Source organism: Anas acuta, chromosome 3 (assembly GCF_963932015.1).
Source record: "Anas acuta chromosome 3, bAnaAcu1.1, whole genome shotgun sequence".
Classification (NCBI taxonomy): domain Eukaryota; kingdom Metazoa; phylum Chordata; class Aves; order Anseriformes; family Anatidae; genus Anas; species Anas acuta.
In genome coordinates this window covers 16,391,501-16,412,357 of record NC_088981.1, presented here as the reverse complement: position 1 = coordinate 16,412,357, position 20,857 = coordinate 16,391,501, and the positions used below count along the sequence as shown (strand labels likewise).

At 37.7% G+C, this 20,857-nt stretch overlaps 1 protein-coding gene across 4 annotated transcripts in view; it reads right to left on the bottom strand.

Moving 5' to 3' along the window:
- The window catches only part of FBXO11 (F-box protein 11), a 72,885-nt gene that overhangs the window by 27,170 nt on the left and 24,858 nt on the right, over positions 1-20,857 (bottom strand). For 3 of the 4 annotated variants that reach the window (XM_068675852.1, XM_068675855.1, XM_068675854.1), the window contains exons 2-5: positions 8,344-8,471; positions 8,148-8,229; positions 2,253-2,397; positions 814-943 (exon numbers count right to left, since the gene is read on the bottom strand). In XM_068675852.1, the coding sequence (XP_068531953.1) occupies positions 814-943; positions 2,253-2,397; positions 8,148-8,229; positions 8,344-8,471 (485 nt within the window). The remainder of the gene's footprint in view (positions 1-813; positions 944-2,252; positions 2,398-8,147; positions 8,230-8,343; positions 8,472-20,857) is intronic. The other variant, XM_068675853.1, reaches the window with a different exon arrangement.

Here is a 20,857-nt window from a genome sequence, read left to right as displayed (position 1 = left end):
TAAGCTCTTCACGTACCTTATTTACTCCACAAATTTCCATCTTTTGATTTTCTAGCTGCTTGCCACAGAACAAACCGCACTTACGTGGTGAGGAAAAAATACTCCTGTATACATGCGCCTCTGATTCAGATACCAAGTTTGTCTTCAACAAGTTTTAGCGCTTCATTAACCAATGTACACTGCATTGTGTAACAGACTCGCTTTAATATTTTATTTCCATTTCCTACATTTTTCAAATATAAGCCATTCTTATAGTATTTTGATATTTTGGATTAGAGGTTCAATCACATGCCTTAAAGGTAATCTGTTTAGCTCCAGTCACGTCAGCTGTAAATCACCATTTAAGCCCAAGTGATGTTAATAACGTACTGCTCAGTCTACTAGTGGAAGAAGCATCTGAATCTCATAACCAGCATGCACACAGGCTTAAAAATATACATGATGACAACAATATACTTGGAGTTTATTTGCGAGCCACAGACCGTGACAATCTCTTCCACAGAATTTCATTGATGCAATACATGAACAAAACCCAAAAGAGCTGGATGCTCAAACATTCCACTTAAGCATGATCTTTCTCTAAAGTGTGCCTCAGAAAAGGAAATAACTTTAGATATTTCCCTATTGCGTAACAGTAGAGAGATCTCTACCCAACTCCTTAATCTCATCAGCTCATTTACTTTAACTTCAAAAAAACCTTACTTTAAACTCAAAAAAATAAGTCATTACTATATAATCAGCTATATTTCAGAAGTAAGTTTTTGCTTTTATACACCATCTTGAAATTGGAATAGAAATTAATACTACTGTTACCAGTTGCTGAAAGCTTTCCTTCCAGGGATTTGGATGTTCATATTCTTCTGGATTAATCTGATAAAATTTACCAGCTTCAGGATGCATCATTGGACGTGTGTACTCAAATACTTCCATATACAGTCTTTTCCTGAGTAGAAGTGTGAATCAGGAAAGAAAATTAGTGTACTACTCATAACTCTCCCATTTTAATATACCACACAGAAAATTAAAATTGTTTAATATGGCCAATGACAGTAAATTTGACCACAATCAGTTACAAACACTTCAAAACACTTTCAAAACAGTTTCTCTGTTGGACTGGCTTTTGTGTTTCTGTAAAATAGTTTTTGAAATGTGTTTCAGAACCCAAACGAACATGTTTCTCAACTTGTAATTTCAATTCAGGGAGAAATCTTAGTTAGCCACACTGTTTTTGGAATTAGAATCTATTTGTGCATGAACTGCAAAAGTGTTTTAGCATATGAAAGCTAGCATAGTAAGAATTACAAAACTTAAGACAAAGTGTGCTACCAATTCATCCTCACCTTGATAAAAAAAAAAAAAGCTGCAAAACACATTCAAAGAAAACCAATGATGCACTGTATTTCAAAAGAAATTCCACCAACGAACAGATTGCACTGATTTAAAAAGAAAATAGCACTCCAAACACAACAATTGGATTATTTTGATTAATGCCAGAATACAAACAATTGCAGTGTCTAAGCCTGCTGATATTTAGTTTTAGAAGATGACATCAAATCTTAGAAATTTTAACTCAGCTAACACGACACCCCCAAAATTGTCTTTGGGACAGAAAAAAAACCATCACTTTTGTGATGTCATACTCAAGCTTTGTTCTCTTAGTCCTAATCTTTATCCAAAACTAAACAGAAAAACAAAAACCGAGACCAAACACTAGCATGTGAAGCATGTTACTTTCCCTTACAAATAATGTTAATTTAGAACCCATTTATTCAACCTCTCAATAACCCAGGGCTGGGACGAATTCATATGTGGGAAAACAACTTCAGTATCTAAGCAATAAACAATAAAAAATGAAAACAAAACCAAATAAAAGTATCTAACGCTAGACAAGCTAACACTTAACATCAAGACATTAATTTTCTTTTTTGAGTCAGGCAGAATTCCCACAGAAACCTGAACAAGGTTAAAGGGAAGGAGTGGCTACTGAAGGAATACCTCACTGAATTCTAAAGCAGCCAACAGCCAACTACTGTCTACACTACTAGATCATCAGAAGTTTTAATGTTTAACACACACAGATATTTGTAGGTAACAAATGATACTTGTGTAAATGAGATATATTGAAATACAATTTGTTTTAATTCAACTAATTGCAACTCCTAACTAACATTTCAATTTTTCTATTGTAATGGCATCTCATGAAGCACATCTTATGTTTTCTCTAGATAATGAGGAATAGCATTTTCACTTACCACAAAATTGGATCATTAGCCAGCTCACTGAAGCGTTTACACACACAAGCTGCTCTGCAGAGATCCTGCTCCAGCAGGTAGGAGAAGATCTTTAGAACCACTTCATCTGGCAACTTTTCCTGAAGATACTGTTCTGCAGGTGCTGCTATTAAACAGTAATCTATGTGAGACTGACATATTTAACCAGCCCAAATTCTAATCAAAATAAATCACCAGCTTGCCATTTGCAACATTCCCAATGAGAATTCCAAAGTCTCAGATTTTAAATACCCCTCATCTAAATCCAAGGACAGAAAGAGGTAAACGGTTGACACTGGAGTCAGGCAGAAGTTACAGACTGACAAAAACCAGCTACTAACCATGTTTCACGAACCAAGAGCCACTGTATCTATTATTACTATTGCCACACATGACAGTTTATACAGAAAAGCCCATCTATACAGTTTGCGTTCTCATGAGGACCTTCTGTGGCAGGTATCCTTACTACAGGGATGTTCTATTTGCAAAGGTTGCTTATTTGGTTGTTGTCTTTAGTATCTTTTCTCAGGCAAAGCCATACAGAACAGCTTCCAAATTTTAGATTTCTATGTGTGGCATTAAAAGCTCCTGCTACATTCATAATGCAATTATATCCATGTAATGCTCCTTGCATTATTAATTTTTTTCCTAGAACATCTGAACCAAGGGAGCAATACAACGGTTTTGAGTATTACAGGAAGACGAGTAGCAGGCCTTCTGTCTCATGGTCACTTCAACTTTTGAGTGAGATTCTGGAAAATAGTTTCCAAAAATATTTATCTACCTACCCCACCCCAAACAAAACAAGACACCACACAAGGTAAGCCTCAAGCCTTCCACGGGCAAAGCAGCATGAACAGCTCAGTTATTTCCAGCTAGAAGGGAGAGAATACATGAACTGTAAGGGCCAGGACTGTGGCTTCAGCAGAGATGTTAAGCTGTGGTTTACAGACCACATTACCAGAAGCTATGGACTATCAGAGAACTGATTAAAGCTGCAGCACACTTGTGTGTTTTTGTTGTGTGTCTGTCCCCATTCCCTCCTGGGTGTTATACTCACATCTGTGGTCAGACCATTTAGTAGAAATGATGAAATATTACTGACTCTCCTGTGACTTTCCCTAAACTTGTTCTTTGGGTAACATTCATACAATGGTGCAGCAAGTGATTCACAAATATTGATTTCCTCTGAGATGCTAGGATAATTTATACAGTGTACTGATTGCTGGTCTTTATAGGAACATGACTTACAGTCATAAGCTCTGAATATGCACCCACCACTTTAATCAAACAAAAATCCATGGGAATAAGGGAAAGTCTCGCTATTCCCTACGTTCATAGCTATTCTCTTCCAAAGCATATTTTTAAGTTTGTAGTATTGACTGTGGACAGAGGAAAAAAAGTTTTCTTCCTCGTCCTTACCTGCCCTCTTCCAAATTACTATTTTTACTGGATCAGCTCCTTGGTGTAGCTCATTCACAAGCTATAGAACCACTAGCATGGGTACCCCTAGCATGGATATCCAGAAGCTGGACAAGACAGTTCTTGTCACCAGCAGTACTACTAATGCCAGATTAAGGCATTTATTTTTTGTTAATAATAATAAAGGTTTATGCACCAGGCTGAAGCCAGTAAACTACCAGAACTAATAAAGAACAAGCTAGTCTGGAAATGTCCTTTACGTTCAAGATGGACTTTGAGAGACCAAGATCTGCAGACCATACACCAACCCCTGAGGTGAATACAGCTAGGAATCAGCAAAAAATGTTACCCATGCAATCAGTGCTTCTTTTTAAGAAGACATTTTTCCACTGGACATAAAGTGTTTTTTTTCTGTATCAAGCAGGCAGCAGCAACTCATTCTACAGTCCTAATTACCCTTGAAATGCAGCACAGGATAGCTGGGCTTTGCTTTTGAATTCATCTTTTCCTGGTAGCTTTCCAGTTAGATGTGGAGATAGCCTTACAAGCTGAAATGTAATGTGGTGAACGCAAGGCAGTAAATCCTCACAGGTCTTCCATGACCTGTCTTGGGCTTTTAACACACGCACACAAATCCCTGAGGCATACAACATGATCTTCTTTCCAAGACAATCAGTTATTTGCCTAATCAGCCTGCAGAATTTCGTCCTCCACTAAATTTACCTATATTAGGACTTGATTAACTTTGTATGGGGGGGGTGGGGGAGGGGTTCATTAGCGTAGTGCCTCCCATTGCTCAACAGTTCACACTTCATTTTCCTCCCTAGGTCACATCTCAATAAAAACTGAAATCCAGGTGCATTTCCTCACTGGGAGAGATAGGAGAACTTTGAAGGTGTCAAAAAAAAAAATTCTTCAGGAAAACCAAAACCAACAATATCACACCTTGCCATTTTTCAGGCTGTATCTACTTGGAAGCTTAGACACTATTTACAAAATGAAGATGACAATTTTTTACAGGTGTTTCCCATCCTCTCCCACCTTTACCCAAAGTCCTTTAGAAGTAAGAATTTTTAACTTGCCTTTTCACTCAGTTACAAAAATGGGTGTAGGTGATTTAAGTGTAGATATCAGAGATAGTGATGGTTTTACTAGGTGGAATTTTTCAATATAATTTTAAAAGGTTCGCTACTTCTTAACATGAATACCTAGAATACCTGAGTCCGAGAGAGAACCCCATGGTTTTGTTTTGGAAATTCATGCTTTGGTATCTTTTAGTTATTTGTCAAAGCAATGATGTATTTGTGTTCTTCCCAGTTCACAAAAATAGTCCAATTGAGTTTTAAAAGCCTATCTGGTGACCAAACTAGAATCATTAGTGTGCTGCTACTTCTGGTAGTTAGAAAGGTATTTAATTTTTTTCATGTAAGTATGCATTTCATATTTAACCTTGATTTTATTCCTGTTGACATAAAGAAGTGTTAAAAAAGACAAACTGCAAGAGGCTACCACCTCTACTACCAATCTTTATCATTGCCCTGACACATCAATTCAAATATTGGTCATTTTAATAACGTGTTAATATATAAGACAACTGAAAATTATAAAAAAAGGTGGCTGAGTCATTCTGTTTCCACAAGATAGGCATGAAGCTAATTCAGTTTCCTTTTTTTTTTAATCATTTAGTAGATAGAAACTAGTACAGTGAAACCAAGATGAGGGCATGAAAAGCTGCCTGAAATTGAATTGCAGTTGTTGTACAGAGATCAAGAACGCCATCCTGTGAATCCTGAATTGTAAATTATGTCTTGTATGGATACCATTTTTTGTCCATTTAATAGAGAAGATAGGGACAGATATATTTTGTTCTGTAAGAAGGCACTCATGTTTTCTTGATGAGAAATAGTCGTCAGAAAACATGGCAGGCAGCAATCTTGGAAAAAATAACTTAAAAATCAATAGGGAAAAAATAAAAGATACTAAATTCTGTGAACCATGAGCTATGCATGTATCTGATGTAAGAAATAAGCAACAAGTGATCCAACAACCTAGAGTCTCAGTATCCACTGTAACTCCAGGGGTCATCAAAAAGAAATAATTTGTCCCTGAACTCAAGTCTTCCAAAAAATGATTAAAAGCCAGTATGAACTGCTCAGTATAAAATTAATGTGCAAATATAGTGATGTAGTGAGAGAGAAAAAAGCCCTGCACAGTAATAAACAAAAAGGAAGAGTGTGTCGGTGGATTAAAATGACATGACAAGTGGTACTGAAGGTTGAGAAATCATATGAAGTGGAAGCAGACAGTTCAGTTGACGTAAGGAAACAGAACATACCAAATCTAAAATCTTTCTGTAAATCAGGAAGTACTATGAATATCAGCATATGATAAAAGTATTTGTACCTACAAGATCTAAAAGCGGTAAACTTTTTATTCAGATACCATGCAAATAAGAAAGTTGTAGGTTCACCAGTTACTTCTGATGTAAGCAAGACAGCTCAAGCATATCTTTTTCTTTTTTTTTTTTTTAATTTATTGGAATTCTATTTAGAGGGGTTTAAGTGAAAAATCATTCACATATTTTCTAGTAATGTACAACTTTCTTATCAAGGTTCTTATATATGCATTAATCTTTCTGTCTCAGGATCGCAATGCATATTGTCCATTACCAAGACTATTTGAAGACACAGTTGCAGAGAAGAAAAATTTGTCAATATTTGAAATCACCAGAAAAAGTCTGAAATACTGTCAGGAAGAACACACTAAAATTTTTAAGTATCAACTGTTTCATGGAAACATTAAGCCTGAAATCAGTAATAAAATACGTAATATTCTTGTTTTTCCAACTACTGGCTCTAATCCAGCTGAATACATTGGTTGACTAGCATTTCTCCTTTCATCTCCCCCCAGATTTTCCTCAGCTCAGAGTCCATACAAGAAGGAACGGTTCTCTGCCCAGACATCCCTACATCACTAGTCCCATACCTTTATTTTAGAACTTTAGTTGAAATGAACAGTTATATGTTCCAAATGATAATATACCATTTCCACTTCTGATGTTCCAGAAAACTTCATGCTCACACTCAGTCACAATAGCTATTGTTATCCATGGTAACAAAGCAAACAAACAAAAAGGCAAGAAAAATCTTATGGCAATCAGTATTTGCACAAATTTAGAGGAACATCTCAAGAAATGGAAAGGGGAAAATAAAGTAATGATCAGCCACACTGGAAGAGAGATCAATATAAAGTGGCTTGACAAGTACCCTCTGTTGTCAAACTGTGACTGGTCTGAATGCATTCTTAAGAATATAGTTAGAAAATCATTGTTTACAATTCCTCTGGAAATTCCATGCTGGAGAAGTTTCCACAGTTCCGTACCTTCCCCAGACGAGTTCAGTAATGCAACACAAGGAATATACAGGAAACGCATGGAAAATTCATTTGGAAATTACCATTGTGATGTAATTTGTACCAGAGGACTTGAGTAAAATTACTGACCTTCAATAAAGCAAGGAGGTGGGTATGAGCATAGTAAAGGATGTATCAAAAGTATATAGCCTTGAAGGAAAACCGGGAACTGGCAAGAGAAACTGAAAAGAAAGACTTTGTACCAGGCTTTAGGTATCAAGTCAGGAAGTGAAACTGGAAGTAAAATGACAAAAGCTGATGTTCATTTGGTTCTCACCATTTCAAAGACATAAATCTAAGGTTAAATGGTTTTTAGTTACAGAAATTAAGAGAGAAAGACAGAAAGGGGAGATAGATATACAGCAAAGGTGAAAACAGAAGACAGAAACTACATCAACAGGAGCTGGCAAGTGCTAGCACTGATTTTTCAGGGAGAAGTCACAAAAGATCTCACGGAATTAAAGTGCGTAGAAGACAAAAAGGGGAAGAAGCAGAGATTGAAAATTGATACAGAAAAAATGAACAAGTAGTGTGCTTATGCATGTACACATGTGAACATAAATACACCCATATATACACACTATACATATAATACACATACTTCGTGCATGTGCATATATGCATTAGGCATATCTGCATATGTTTATTTTTTAAATAATTTCTCACACGCACGCTGAAAATCACAATGATGATATACCAAAACTACTTCTACCTCCAAACAATATACTGGAATAATATGAGAAATCATAAACAAACCTAGTCCTTTGCTGCAGCACTATTACTTTTAAGAATACCTTAGATATAACTGCACTGCACTTCAAAATAATAAAAAAAATACATTCTAAACAAACAACACAAACTGCATCTGCAGTAGAGCATGCAGACTGAAGGACCAGATTCTAGAAGTCAGACTAAAACCAGTGTTCTTCCACTGCAGGTTATTAGTTCAAGAATAGAAAAGATTTTTTTTTTTTTTTTTTTGAGGGTTAGAGGGGTAGTGGTATCAAAGTGCATCCCACCTATCTTTGTACAAAGAGTTGTTACCTGATAAATCCTGGGATTTTCCAGATACTCTAGCACGTTTAGCTCGGTGACCAAAGTTTTCAGTAGCCGAAGTGGAGGCACCCTTTAAAAAAATAAGTAAGGATTAATTCAGTCATTACATAAACTACAAAAAGTACTAATTATCTGCCTATTCTTGAGGCAAGAACTACAGTTAAAAAACAATTTTAAAAGTTACCTCCATACTGTTCTTTGTAGGGCAAGCTGTTCTTTTAGGTAGAAGAGTTTTTCTGCGAAGTTGGTATGGACTATTTTGTGCACCAGGACCTGATTCTTCTGCAACCATATCTGCAGGCACATCATCATCTGTCAACAACAACAACAAAACAGCTTAATTAGAATTGTAGGGTTTTTCTGTTTGTTTTTTAGAAATAAAAAAACACTACAGAAGTTTTTAAATAAACCCATTCAGTTTGGGGGGGAGGGGGGGGAGTGCTAGAGCACAGTGAACATTTGAAGAAGTGTGGAATATATGTAGTAATACAAAATTACACTCAAAAGTACAGATGAATTTAACCTGTGCTACACACATTTATATATATAAATATATATAAATAAATATATATACATACACAGCTGCTACACCAGAAACTACCTTTTTAAAAAGCAATTAAAAATACAACTTCACTTTATTTGCAAACGTGTTATTCACTATGCCAATTCTATTACCTCATTACCGCAAACTTTTCACCTCTGTAACACTATCATAATGAATACTGCTGTAGCTTCAATTATTAATCAGGTGTTATCAAGAAGTCCCTTAGTAAATATGGAACTTAGTTCAAAACCCATGGCAGATTTTTCCAAAATATTCCAGGAATAGCCCCAGCCAGCATACAAATTCTTCTGTAAAAGGGAAAAGGAAGACATAATGCTAGAGGTAGCTTTAACGGCATACACTGATTGCTTAAAGTACAATTTTATATAAAGAGTAAATCCTCTTCCTCTTCTTAAAAAAAAAAAGTACAAAAGCACGATGAGTATTACTTGAATGCAATGAATGAAAAAACTTACATTTCCACTGTTTATAAAATTATGCAACAGATCAAAAACAAGCAAAGAATTACTATTTATCTCTGCATCTCCTATGACTAGCATCACATAAAGTTACAATAATTTAACAAAGGCCAGAACAAAAATCTGGTGGGACAAAAGGCTGGTGGGACATGCCAAACAAGCTCGAGGCAATCTAGGAGAGTGTCATCAGTTATTTAATCCATGTGAAAATTAAGCCTGCAAGAAGTACCTCCATGCTTATCCTTCAGCCAGACCGTCAGCACAGCCACAAGGAGGGCATGAGACCACGCGATGGGGAAGAAGCAGCCCCCATTTTGCAGCACCAGCACAGATATTTAAGGACATTAAATGAAATTTGTAAAATTTCAAGTATTTTTTAATTACACAGAGTACCACCAATACACAAACTTCAGCACACGTTCCTGTGAACCCAGCCCACCTCTGGTATCACGCTCCTGTTGGATGTTACTGACAACTCAGAGGTAACTAACTACACCCCCAAAGCTCAGTCATCAAATTTTAAACTTCTTTGCCATCTCTGATAGAAAACACTGCTGCCAAGTTAATCACACTATCAGCAGCTGGAATAGAAAGCCAGAAAGTCCACTACAAGAGAGCACCCAGCTTCCTTCACAGGTAGTAACAGCAGTCGAGTCTGAAGGAGGCCTTGATTATATAGTGGCTGCCAGGAGCGAGATTCTTTCAGGCCAAACTCTTGCACCCAAATGTATTAAAACATTTGAGTACGACACTACTCGCACCCCTTATTTCTGTTTAAGGACTGACACAGTATGAATTCTGTTGTGGATACCCCCATAAGCACGCTACTTGGAGATTTTGAGGGTCTTCTCTTCAGCCTCTTTCCCCATTTCACACTGAACGCAAAGCACCTGTCAGAAATGCATGATCTTTCTTCCCCCATTCTTGATGTAAATACAATAGTTCAAAACTGCCACATAGAACACGGTAAAAAACATAATAAACTATGAAAAAATAGCTAAGCACAGGTTTGATCTCTCAGTAGGAGATGAAGAGAGCAATGTCAAAACCCCAGTGGGGTTCTTAGAAGAAAACCAACGCAGGCTACTAAGAACAAAACATATTACCACTGGAAGGAAGACAGAAGCCTCTGGGGGCAGGGAGAATGGAAGTAAAGGTCAATTTGGCTGAAACACTGAAAAACTGCTTAAGCAGAAAAGAAAATACACTCATTTTCTTGCAGCAGATTTAGGAGGATGGCACGAGTCCTGCTCGAAGATCACTCTTCTAGCACAGATGACATTAAGAGATGCATGCATTCACTCAGATTCACAGCAGGTACTGTAAGAATTAAAACCTTCCTTCTCCCATCTGGCTGGCAAGGCAGATGAGGAAGACGAGAGAAGTGCACCAGAGGGAAGTGTGAATGTGCAGAGCGTGGGAAGCAGCAGGGTGCCCGGAGCAAGGGTGGGAACAGTCCCCACTCCTCCTGCTGCTGCATGGCTGTGCCACCAGAGGTGCTGCTCCTGTTTGCTTTAGGACGGTCAGAGCAGCTAATGGGGCAGAGGAGTGCTTCAGAAAGCAAAAGGCTCCAACCTGAAGGATATGTTAGTACACTGGCTGCAGATGAATGGCAACGAGAGTTGGATGGATGAGATGCCTCGTTTCCTCACCAGTACATTTTGGTCACACTCACGAAGGGCTGGGCCAACCCTCAGAAAAATTTCTAATATTTCAGAAACAATAACACTGTTCAGAAACTGCTAATATTCTTCCAAATGTGCCCCACAGTGTTTCACTTAAAGTAACTATCAGGAAACTCGTAAGTCTGAAGTGATCCATTATAGAAGTCATCTCACTGCTTGTTTTTGATCTCCCAAATGCTACGTTTCAAACTCCGAACAGAGTAGAACAGCTACAGGGTAAATTCTCAGAGCAATAGTTCTCAGGATGTACTGTTTCCTGAAGACTGTGTTACCCTTCCATAAAGGAGTAACACGACAACATTCAATTTTGCCTGGGAACTTTCTGTGCTAAGAAAATGTTTTGAAAATCCTCCCCTAAAAACACTCACATGATAGACATTTTTTTTTCCCCCCAAAGAAAAGCCAATTTTAAAATACAGAGACTCTATGCCTACAAATCATTTTGAGAAACCCAATTTTAATGTGCAACAGTACTAGCTACTGCATCTACTGACATAAATAAAAGGCATTATCAACATCTGTTGATGGTAGGAGTGTTTGTCCTATAAAGTCATTAAACAAATTCAGGGGAGCATGTGTGTAATATCAATGCCCTCGTGTACACACCTGCTGAAATGACTGCCAGATGCTGTCACAATTTTAAGTCAATACATTTGCAGTTTTAAAAGATTAATTTAAGCTGGGGTCTGCTCTCAAACATTTACCTGTATACTTTACACTAGTTGTATAATTTAAGGATATAATTTCAAAGAAAATCACGTTTATTTAAAAGGTTAACCTGCCACTCTTGTCAGCTGCTATAAGCATGACTCTTGCATTTCCACAAATGCTATTAAGTGTGTATGTTAAAGAACATAAAATTAACATTGTTTAGAATGTAACTTACAGTAGTTGCATGGAAAGTAATAAAGGGCTTTCCAAATAGTTTATTAAAAGACACATGGAGCACCTCAAGAGAAAGTTTATCATGACCATACCATTTTCTTCACAAAAAAGCATGCACGGGTGGTTTTACTTCTTACACATTAAGATTTCCAAGAGCCTTCTCAAACAATGAAGGCAGCCTTCATGAAAACAGAGTGGGGCTCATGAAAGCTTTCAAAATGCTGTGTTTTTAAACAAACAAAAAAAACAACAAAAAAAATGCAGAAATATAACCTTAGCAGAAAAATATGGGTGTGGAGGTCATCAAGAGAGGAAACTCACATCCTGTTCTGTAGAGTTGAATTACTTAATTTAATATCTGTAACACTGCAGTTTCAATTTTGTATTGTTCTTCTATATAGTCCCAGAACATGGGGGGTAGCAGGGGAAATGTAGAAAGATTTGTACTCACTGGAAGATGAAGCGACAAAGAACTGATCAGTTTTAAACTAGAGAAACACCTAGTGAATAGGGAACAGCTCCTAGAAGAACACTTCTGAAACAAAGTAATCCATACTGAGGCTTTTTGAACAAAGCGATGATTAATCTAGCCCATCAGACAAATTTAACAGTGATAAAGGTCAGTCACACACAATCTTAAGTAGAACTGGTATAATTTCTGAATGAACTAAACTATTAGCTAAGACAGAAAATCACAACACTTTCTAATTAGAAGAAAACCCAAAAACAACAACTAAGATGTAAACCCAATACAGTTCCGTGGCTTTGGGTGGAGTGAATCTCCCCAGGCCCACAAGGGAAGACCACAGGGAAGACATGCTGCCAACCTGCTGAGATGACAGCTCCCACTACTTCACTGCCTAGAACTGCAATGCAGAAGAGAGGAATGAAGCTTAAGGAGTGGAAAAGGAAGATGCACATACAAAAAAAGAGATAGGAATGAAAATAAAGTAACTTATGGAAAACAGAAATACATGGCAGAAGTTTTGCATTTGCACATAAAATATTTACAAAAATGCAAACATCTCAGTAACAAGTTGTCAACCCACAATAAAAAGGAAACACCCACCCAACATTTTTCTTTAAAATTAAAAAAAAATGGAAGTGAGCTGTTAAACAGGTGTGTGTTTCAATACGGCAACTGACACTTGTCCCATGTCCTTGCGAACCATCCAAACAACCGAGGGACATCTTACTTTTAGGGACTGTACCCACTTTTTAAAAAAAAGTGAACGCATATTTAAAGCATATATTCCACACCTTATATCAGAGCAAAAATCTTCTCACATTGAAGCTTTCCCATTGATCCAGGGCAGCATTTAAGGCTTAGACTATGCATTGCACATCATAACTTGTAGTGGGCTCTCTCTTAAATGGAAGTGGTCTCTTCTGCAATCTGAATATTCAACTTAGCTTCAGAGAGAAAAAGACACTAGCTGGGTGTACAACCACAAAGAAAAAAAACTCAAGAACTGCAGAAAATGAATCAACTCCAACTGCAAGAAGTTCACTGAAGCAAGATCTAATATCATTTTAATAGTCTTTCACAGTCAAGCACTCCTTCTCCTGAGTGAACTTCAAAAAAAAAGTCAAAGAAAAACACAGTACGCTTATATACAGTAACAGTAGGTGTAACGGTAAAAGAAAGTGTTAATATTAAAATAAGAAGTACCTGCACACTCATTTACTAGTAACACAAAAACTAACAACTTTGATAATTACAATTCATAACTGCAATGTTTATTGTTAATTAAGTCCTACAATATTCTCAAACAATATCCAAAGCAACCTGACTCGCACAGAGATAAAACCAAAGAGATGATGTTTTTGTAAGGTTCTGATGGCAGAGGTCAACGAGAAAGAATTAATCTGACACGAGAGTTGAGGCTGCTTGGACCTGGAAGAGACCCAGCAAGAATAAGCTTCAGAGGCAGATCTCCATTCAAAACAGTAGGATTTCAGTTTGGAAAAGGGACAGACCTAACATTAAAAATGCCTGCTTTCAGATTGACTCCAGAAAGCTCAGACTTACTGAACACCATATGGAATAAGGATATTCAGCCTTACGGAAAGGAACAACGAGACAGAATAACCATTACTGACTGCTAGAACATTTTAGGTATAAATACTAATTCTTAACTGATGATAAACCAAAGATACCTCACTCTCTTAACAACATTCGTTTATTGTAACTGGTTACAGTTTGTTTGACAAAAGAATCTTAGCACATGTAGTATTTAGATTTTTTTCTGTATTAAGATTAATATTTCCAAGATGAGGGAATGCTGTTTTACTGTTTAAACAAATACTAAGAATTGGTAAATGTGAAAGACAGGTGGTGGTGGGGAACCACAACACAGAAAAAGAACAAACAGCATCTTTTTGGAATTTATATTTCAAGCTTTTAAACATCGCTATCCAAATGAGACAGCTTATTACTCTTTGGAATTAGGTCATGCACAGCAGATAACATGATGGCCTAAAAAGAGTAAGAATAGATCAGATAGATGCTCAGCTCTATTTTTATTTGCTCAAAAGTTCATGTTAGATTTACAATACATCTCTCTCTCTCTATATATATATAAATAAGAAAATAGCTAGATTTAGCATCTATACAGAAAGTTTATTGAGATTGAGTTTTTTTTCCCTCCTTGTTATTCTTAGGACCCAACAGTATTGTGGTTTAACCCAGCCAGCAGCTAAACACCACACAGCCGTTCACTCACCCCCCTGCCTCCTTCTCTGGGATGAGGGAGAGAAACGGGAAAGTGAAGCCTGTGAGTTGAGATAAAGACAGTTTATTAAGACGGAAAAAGTAATAACAATAACAACAATAATGATAATAGTACTACTACTAATAACATGTACAAACAAGTGATGCACAACACAATTGCTCACCACCCGCTGACCGATGCCCAGCCTAACCCTGAGCAGTCTGGCTGGCCCACCCCAGCCAGCCACCCCTATATATTGTCCAGCATGATGCCAGATGGGATGGAACACCCCTTTGGCCGCTTTGGGTCACCTGTCCTGGGTCTGTCCCCCCCTCCCAGCTCCTGCTGCACCCCCAGCCTGCCCGCTGGCAGGACAGAGCGAGAAGCTGAAATGTCCTTGGTTTGGTGTAAGCACTGCTCTGCAACGATTAAAACATCGGGGTATTATCAGCACTCTTCTCACCCTAAGCCAAAACACAGCACCCTACCAGCTACTAGGAAGAAAATTAACTCTGTCCTAGCTGAAACCAGGACAAACAGAAATTAACCTTTATCTAAGAACCTGACCTTTTCTCCAGCTCCTCTCGCTGTAAGGCCTGCTACCTAGGTCACTAACAGATGCTGAATGCAGCTTATACTCACATGACAGAAACTGAAGTTCTTAGAGCTGGCACAGAGAGAAAAGCAGAGAGAAAGTAAAAGGTGACAATTGGCAAGATAAACTGTCTGCTAGCCCCAGACTAGTCTCCAGCTACATTTCTTTAAAATGTATGATCAGTCAAAAGCAGCTATTCACATCTCTGAGCCTCATTAACTAAAGAGCTCATAGTCCAAAACTACCTAGCACAAAACCACGTGTGGAGAGCAGTTAAAACCCTCCAAATACTATGAAAAATATTTTCCTTTTCAGACACCAGAAGCAGAAAGTGATAACAAGGATCTGATGAAAAATTCTAGTTTCTTTCCAGAACACTTCTACCCCAAGGTATTAGCACTCAGTTTAAGCCAGAATTTCTAAAGAAATACATTAGCATGCACATTTTTAATAGGCATACAGAAAAAACGTTCAACTACCTGCATACTTGAGTTAGTTGTTATCTAACTCATTTTAGAAAAGCCAGGAAAACTTTCTTGGAGCAAACAGCTCTAATAATCAGTACCGGCAGGTTTCAAACAACAGTATCAGACCAGAAGAAGATAGATTTTTCCTTTGGTATTTTTCTAGATCATACTGTTTTCCCAAACCGATAACAGTATTACAGACAACTTAAAAAAAAAACAAACAAAAAATCTCCAGGTGGCTGCTTTACAAGTATTTTATTAAGAGAATTTCCCTTCTTGCTTAATAGCCAGCTTGAATCCTGCTCTGACAAGCTTTCACTGAGAAGGGAGACAAAGATCCTTTTCTGGATGCACTCCTCATTAATAAAGCAACACTTATAGAACTGTGGCCTTGGTGCATGGCTCCTGGATGTTACAGTGAAAATGCTGGCCAAGTAAGTTTTAGAGGTGCGGGAATATATACTGTTTAAGCACTATATAGGGAAGTCACTTAAGGGCCCTTCCTCATTACATTTCTAAGCAATAAAGCAAGAAGACTTGACTACTATGCACTGAGTTTTTCCCCTCTCCTTATTTTGGACTACTGAAGCAAGTTGCAGACTTGGAACAATTTAAATTTCTGTCTCGTGATATTTGCTTCCTTTGTCAGAGAAGAAAGGTTACCAGTCTCGAAGGTCATCCTCCTCTTCAGCTGAAATATAGCAACGTTCAACTAATTAAAAAAGCATAGCCAGTGATGACAATAAAAACAAACCAAAAGCACGCTGAAGGAAGTTCAAGTATTCCCATTTTATTCTGCATTACGGTTGATCACAGCAAATGTTCTGATCAACCAATGTGTTTTAATTAATGGCTGTATTTTAAGGTGCCGAAGCACCAGCAGGAATGCATGCAACTCTGCCCACGTCCTTACAGCTGCTGTTACGGAAAATACAACAAACCCCTTCCTCTCAACAAACATCCCACCTTGTCTGCAATGCCATCTCCTGATAAGAAGAAATGAGATTATCCGATACCAACAATGACCAGAACACATGAACTTCAATGGCGCTGTTGGTTCAACAGTTCCTGACACTTCCAAGCTCACTTCTCTTGGTAAAACTGCTGAATATCGATAGGATGAAAACCCGCCTCCAAAATGTAAGTATTAGGAAGAGGACAGACCCTGGCTGGGGTCAGGAGGGACAACTGAGTCAGTTTTATGGAACAGCCATTAAGGCAAAGCAGTAAGTCCATCTTGTATGAAGACCTGGCTCAGGCTGGATATTTTTTCAAGTACAATGTCAGAGCAATCGTATCCAAAACAGGTATTTGAAACAATGGATTATTTCTAATAATCAGAATTGCTGAGCTATGAAGCAGAAATGTTACATTATTTAATTAGACTGAATCTGGACATTCCTGATACCCGTAAACTCCAAAAAGAATGAATTAGAAGTTTATAAACAACTGTCTTTAGCACTGCCACAACTAAAAAATGAACTGACAATTCCCTCCTCCCCCCCCCCCCCCCCCCTTGCATTTCTCATATCTTAAATAAACAAAGTTGGGGAAAAACACAGAAAAAACACAGTATAGGAATGAGCAATTACTCAGTGAGAACACGGATTTTACTTGATGCACTTACATCCTATATTTCAAGTTTTCTATGGCCCGTAACTGATCCACCTGCAGGAGGATTCTCCTGTAACGCATGGGTGCCTAGAGAAACCTGGCTGAGAGAAACGTTACTCCCCTTGAGATGACAGGAAAGCTTACGTGTAATAAAACAATCCACCTAGCTAGAAATCTCGGTATGACTAAACACTACTGCAACTGTTCAAGCAGAACTCCCATAAAGCACAATCATTTAACCAAATTTTCAGGAAATGGAAGCCTCCCACAGATTTCTTTGCCGTAAGCCACACCTGCAGAGCGCCGATGTGACGCAAGGAAGGGGTGGTGGCAAAGGGTCCTGCTTCTAGCCGTAGTAGCAGATTTAGAAATCCTTGCCATCTGCCTTAGAGAGACTCAGTCGCAGAAGTAACTGGCATCTATCCATACACTGGGCCAGCTGAACCCTGGCTATGTCAAGGAACGGTTTTGATATGCAGAACTAGGAATTTCCTAAGGCTCTCCCAAATAGAAGGGTTTCTGAAATGCCTACCAGGGATCTGTCTCACAGCAGCAAACAAAGAAAAGAGATATAAACTGAAGTATTTCAGAATTTGTTGGACAAATAGATCAAGCTAAAACAGATTACACACAGCTACAGGAATTTTTGGAACCCTTTAATAATCCTTGGAGAAGTCTACATGACACCCAGAGAAGTTTGCTAAAGAAACTTCTGTTTTGACTAGAAAAATTGGGGAAGCACATAACTATCTTCAATCGTCTCTTCCAACCTAACTGATTCTGTGATTCTAGTCTACACAGACTACCCTCAGATGATGAAAACTTCTTTCTTAGTACAAGGGATTCATTTTTGAGCAACAATACAGCTCTTTATAGTTAAAAAAAAAAATAGAAAATGTCAATGCAAGTTTGTGACAACCCCAGTTCAGGCTCTAAAGAATCCAGAGGTAAATCTCTCATCTATTTTAAGACCAGAAAGAGGAAAACTTCATTAAATCAGGAAGTAATGCCAAGAATTATGTATGACTACAACAACAAAGCCAAAAGGCAACTGATTTGAAAGACCATACAGTTCTCTGTGTGCTGGGGTTAAGAGGGGGTACAGACAGTATGGCTTTTTCCTCTCAAAGCAAGAAGAGAAAAAAGTAGATTGGTAACACTTTAAAGCTTACTGGTTTGGGCTGTCATTCTTCCCTCTCTGTATCCCTATTATGTTACATCAAAGGAGGAAAAAAAAAAAATCAAGATCCAGGAACCATCAACCTAAGCACTCCCTATAACTTAACGTTACTGTAGGAAAACAGAGGATAAGCAAGAAAATCTCATAGTTTGATACTTTGGTTTTTACAAATCCCAGGTAACATTTCGACATAGTCTATTGGCTTGTACTGATTCTGAACACTACAAAGCATTTTTCTTTTTTAAGAAAAAAATAAATCCCTGCTGCTGCTTACTGTACCAAGCAAAGTTTCCAAGTCCTATTTGGCTGCAGTTGCAACTTACCCAACCGTTAGCCTAGGAAGGAGCAAAAGGCCACCAAGTAGTCTCAGAGGCAAAAAGCTATAGCCTGTAACTTAGACATACGGCAGTGAAGAAAAAACACCTTGAGCTAATAATAGTCACAATTTCAGATGTACAACAGCTTGTCACTAAATAACTGTGTCAACTGCAGAAGGTAAAATACAAGATTTGCTACCAGTTGGCTATTTCCCCTATCTCACCATTACAATGATACTAAAACAGGCACACCACTTCCTCCTCCACCCCCCCGCCAGGCACAGTACTAAAACTCAACATTTACATAACTTTCAAATGTTATAGTGGAAATGAAAAATTATGAAATATCACTATTTGAACAATATGATTAGAAACAGTATACTAAATACACTACACACCAAAGGGAAAAAAAAAGGGGGGGCAAGTGAAGCAATAAATCCCCCAAATTACTGTTCTTTACCAAAAAGAAGACAGAACCTCTATTACAGTATATATTTATTTTTAATCTGACTTTCCGTAAGGCCATTCAGTGATAAGTAAGACACAAAAAGAAAAGAAGCCTCTATTATCCTTGGACCAGACAATAATATGTTGTATTTAATGTAAAATTCAAGCTCATTACAAACTACTAGGCTTGCTCCTAACCATGGCAAGGCTTGCATGCTGTGAGTCAGACATATCTGATCACTATTTACTCAGAAAATGTTTCAGAGTGACTTTGCCTATTATTCTGTTACTTGGATTACAAACTCTAAAGGGCCTGACAAGAGCAGGAAAGCATGGCTATGTGTCGCTTCAGGGAAGTGACTATGAGAACAGCCCATGGTCTGCAGTAAAAGCAGGCAACATCAGGAAGAACCTTCTTGGTTCCTCATTACGTATCTGTTAGCATATACATGTATGGTATTAAGATGTGTTACAAGAGCTGACACCAAATTATAAAATGCCAGTGTAGCAAACATCCTCTGATTTGAACTTAATTTTGCTAATAACTACAGTAAAAATTAAAAAGCTACGAACATTGGAGTACTGTGGTAGTAATGGTTAGATGTCTTCCTAGGTCCAAGCTGCTATGAGAAAGCAAGTTGTACAGAACATCCACGTTCAGACCTCCTACTCTGGCACATAAAGCTAAAAAGGTTTTCTACTCCGTTTTAAAATAACAACATATTACATAAACACAAATTGGAAAAACAATGTTTTCCATCCCCAACACATGTGTTAGAAAACACATTAGAAGAGCTAGAAAAAGGTTTTGTATTAGATGCTCAAGGAAGCAGCTGTACACGAAGGGTTTCTGTTCTTCCTTGCCCTGAAGAACAAGCATCTCCCAAGCACACCAATCCACCAGTTACTACAGCAGCTAATGTACTGCTCTTGGACCTCAGCAGAAATCACATCCTGAATTTTGTTTTTTAAAGTTTTAAAACCAGATGGTATAGTTTCAAGACATTAATCCAATTTTCTACCTCTGCTTGTTTCAGCTCCTTCCAAAAAAATTTTTTTTTTCTAACCATGTTTACTTTGAAAGACAATTGTTACACTAAATATTCTAGTCTAGGTTTTTCTAAATGTAAACACTCTGTTTTAATTCTACATGCACTGGTTACCCAGCCCATTCCATAGCACTTCATAACCTAATCCAGTTCTCAGACCAATTGGCGCACGATGCCCAGTTAGTTTTTACTTCGACGTTTTCAACTTCAGTGGAAACATGCAGTCAGATGCAGTTTTTTTTTTCCCCCCCCATTAAAAGCAGCAGCATGCATGAAATGCTGCTTTGGTGAACTTCTAAGAGCTTTTTGTAAGTAGTTATTAGATTTCCATTTGTATTTTCTATTAACGTTGTCATTACAGACCATTAGTAGCTCTTACATGGGGATTTATGTATGTATTTAAATGCATTCCCACTTCAGAAAAAAAATACATTTTAATAACGTGAATAAACTGATTTTGACCCAGGAACTCGGTTTTCAGTAAAGCTTCAGAGACTAAAAGCCCAGCACCTGCAACTGCTAATGCATGCGTGTGCAAGAGGTATCAGAAGTCAAACTGTATTTAGATTTTTTTTTTTTTTGAAACTAATACTAGTTGCTGATTTTTTAATTTATTTATTTTAAGAAATTCTGAAGTAAAAGTGTAGTAACAGGTTAAGAGTTTCCAAATTGAGATGTCTGCAATGAATTTTCTCAACTTCAAAACTCCGCAGGTAATGCCC